This window comes from Empidonax traillii, unplaced genomic scaffold (genome assembly GCF_003031625.1).
Source record: "Empidonax traillii isolate 1590-97213 ecotype Southwest subspecies unplaced genomic scaffold, ASM303162v1 scaffold2444:size44503, whole genome shotgun sequence".
Lineage (NCBI taxonomy): Eukaryota > Metazoa > Chordata > Aves > Passeriformes > Tyrannidae > Empidonax > Empidonax traillii.
Window position 1 is genome coordinate 35629 of NW_020957637.1, and position 2128 is coordinate 37756.

Consider the following 2128-nt stretch of genomic DNA (forward strand, 5'->3'; position numbering starts at 1 on the left):
CCCGTCCCAGGGCGCCTGTTGTGGGGCGGCTCCGGGAGCAGCTGCTGGAAGGTTGGGATTCTCCGCCAAACACGCCCTTTTCTCCTGCGCCCTCACCTCCCGTGCAGAGGCTGCCTTGGTGTCCCTGCCGGTGGGGAGTGAGGGGCCAGCAGTCCGGGCAGGGCGTGTGGGCTGGGGGTCGGTGCCCCAGCCCGGTGGGTACACTGGGCTTGTCCTCAGGCTGGAGTGGGCGGGCAGTGCCAGGCAAACACTGCAGTGTTTCTGAAAGGTCAGCATTTATGTTTAGCGTTTCCTCCTGCATTTTCAAACGGTGGCATGTGTTGTCTTGTTGTGCCGAAGCTGCTGTGCATTTTATTTTTTTTCCCCGCTGTTTCTTTCAAGTCCTTAAATGGAGTAATTGCTGTTGAAGGCTGTTAGAGAAGAGTTTTATGCGTCCACTGCCTTTGCAAAATCCGAGCGCGTTGGCGGTGTCCCTTTGCCTGGATCCGCGGTTCGGAGCGAGCCGTCTGTGCTGTGCCTTGGTGGTAACTTTGAGCCCTCTGGGAGTGGGAAACTCCCAAAGCCAGTCAAGAGTGGAGGAGGAAGGGAAGGAAAACATCGGTGGTTAACGCAGGATTAAAATACCGAAAACCTTCCTTCCCTCCCCGTTGTTGACTTAAGCCACCGAGACGTGGCACACACAGAGCCCCGTGTTTGCTGTTAGTCACCCGTACACAGGCACAGTGTGTTTGCTGTGCAGACTCTGCAGCACCAGGTCGTTGTCCCAGGCAGGTGGTGGCGGTGGATCTGCAGGTGTGGTCCTTGGCCCAGGAGCCAAGTCTGGTGTCAGCAGACGCTGTGAGGGCGTTCTGTTTAGTAACCTGTCATTTAAGAGGTCTGAGCCTCCAGAACTGAGAAGGAAAATGTAGAGAACTCTTAACCCTTAAGCAATCTCTGGCTGTCCCGCCAGTGTGTTGCAAGCAGTAGAGTCAGCTCCTTGTTCCTTGCGAGGGCTCTGCAGTGTCTGGTAAAGGATTTCCTGTGTAAAAGTGTTTCCACATGAACATTTGACCTACTTCTGCTTAGCCATATTGTTTCCTTGTGTTGAAGTGATGTTTCTGCATTTGCCTTTTCCACGGGTTTATTAGTGGATGGGAGAGTAAATAAGTATCAAATAATGCATTGCTGACAGAGGACAGTCTGTGAACATTGGCACAGCTCCATACACCCTGGTGACACTCCTCAGTTAGAGTTTTTTCCCCCCACCTTTTTGTTTGCAAATAGAGTATATTTTTGTTATCTAAATATTAATGATTTATTTGAAAATTCTGATGTCCTAATTGCATTAGTCGAAGGTCTTTTCTCAGCAGTTGCATTGTCTAACACCTTTGTTAAGTTAGTGTTGCCTGAATGAGTAAGTTCTTGCAAATCGCATACCTGTGTGTCAGATCAAATTGCCCGTATTTGTTTTCTATAGGCAATGTTCAGTGACTACCAGTGACTTGATTTCAGATGAAAATTCTTGTTTTCTAGTTCTGTGCAACATCCACACTGCTGGCACCAAGAACAGGAATGTAGAAGCTGGAATGATTCAGATTCTTTGGTATTTGAGGAATATCAATGTGAGCATTCAGACCACTGGCTGGAGAGGTAAGGAATAACTGTATTCTTTAAATGTGTCTTTAAATCTTCACATTCTTGCACTCTTTAGGACTCAAGAAAAGCTTGGGCATGATTAGCTTAAATGTTTTCTAATAACACAATAGTATAGAGTTAGGAAATAATACCTGCATCCTGCCAGGAGAAAACCATCCATTTTGTCTGATTGACATACAAGCCATAATATTAGCAAGTATTCCACATGAAAGGGAGAAATGGTGTACACTGAGGCAGTAGTCTAAGCTCTTTATTGCTGAAGTCTTCAGTATTAGTATAAAATTCCCATTGAAGCCAAGTTCTGTTACTCTCATGCTTTGCCTTTGCATCTTTGTGTAAATGTGGGCAAACCATCTTTGTCTCTTCACTTGACGGTGCACTTGGTATGTTCAGCTGAATTGCAGTTTTTAGTAAGCACCTTTTCTTTTTTTTTTTTTTTTTTTTCATAGTCCAGTACTAAGAACAATTTGAGATGAGATAAATTTTATATGTA

The 2128-nt window shown here is 46.0% G+C and overlaps 1 protein-coding gene across 2 annotated transcripts in view; it reads left to right on the plus strand.

Moving 5' to 3' along the window:
* The window catches only part of LOC114071935 (histone RNA hairpin-binding protein-like), a 9557-nt gene that overhangs the window by 720 nt on the left and 6709 nt on the right, over positions 1 to 2128 (plus strand). For both annotated transcript variants that reach the window (XM_027909820.1, XM_027909821.1), the window contains exon 2: positions 1513 to 1629. In XM_027909820.1, the coding sequence (XP_027765621.1) occupies positions 1513 to 1629 (117 nt within the window). The remainder of the gene's footprint in view (positions 1 to 1512; positions 1630 to 2128) is intronic.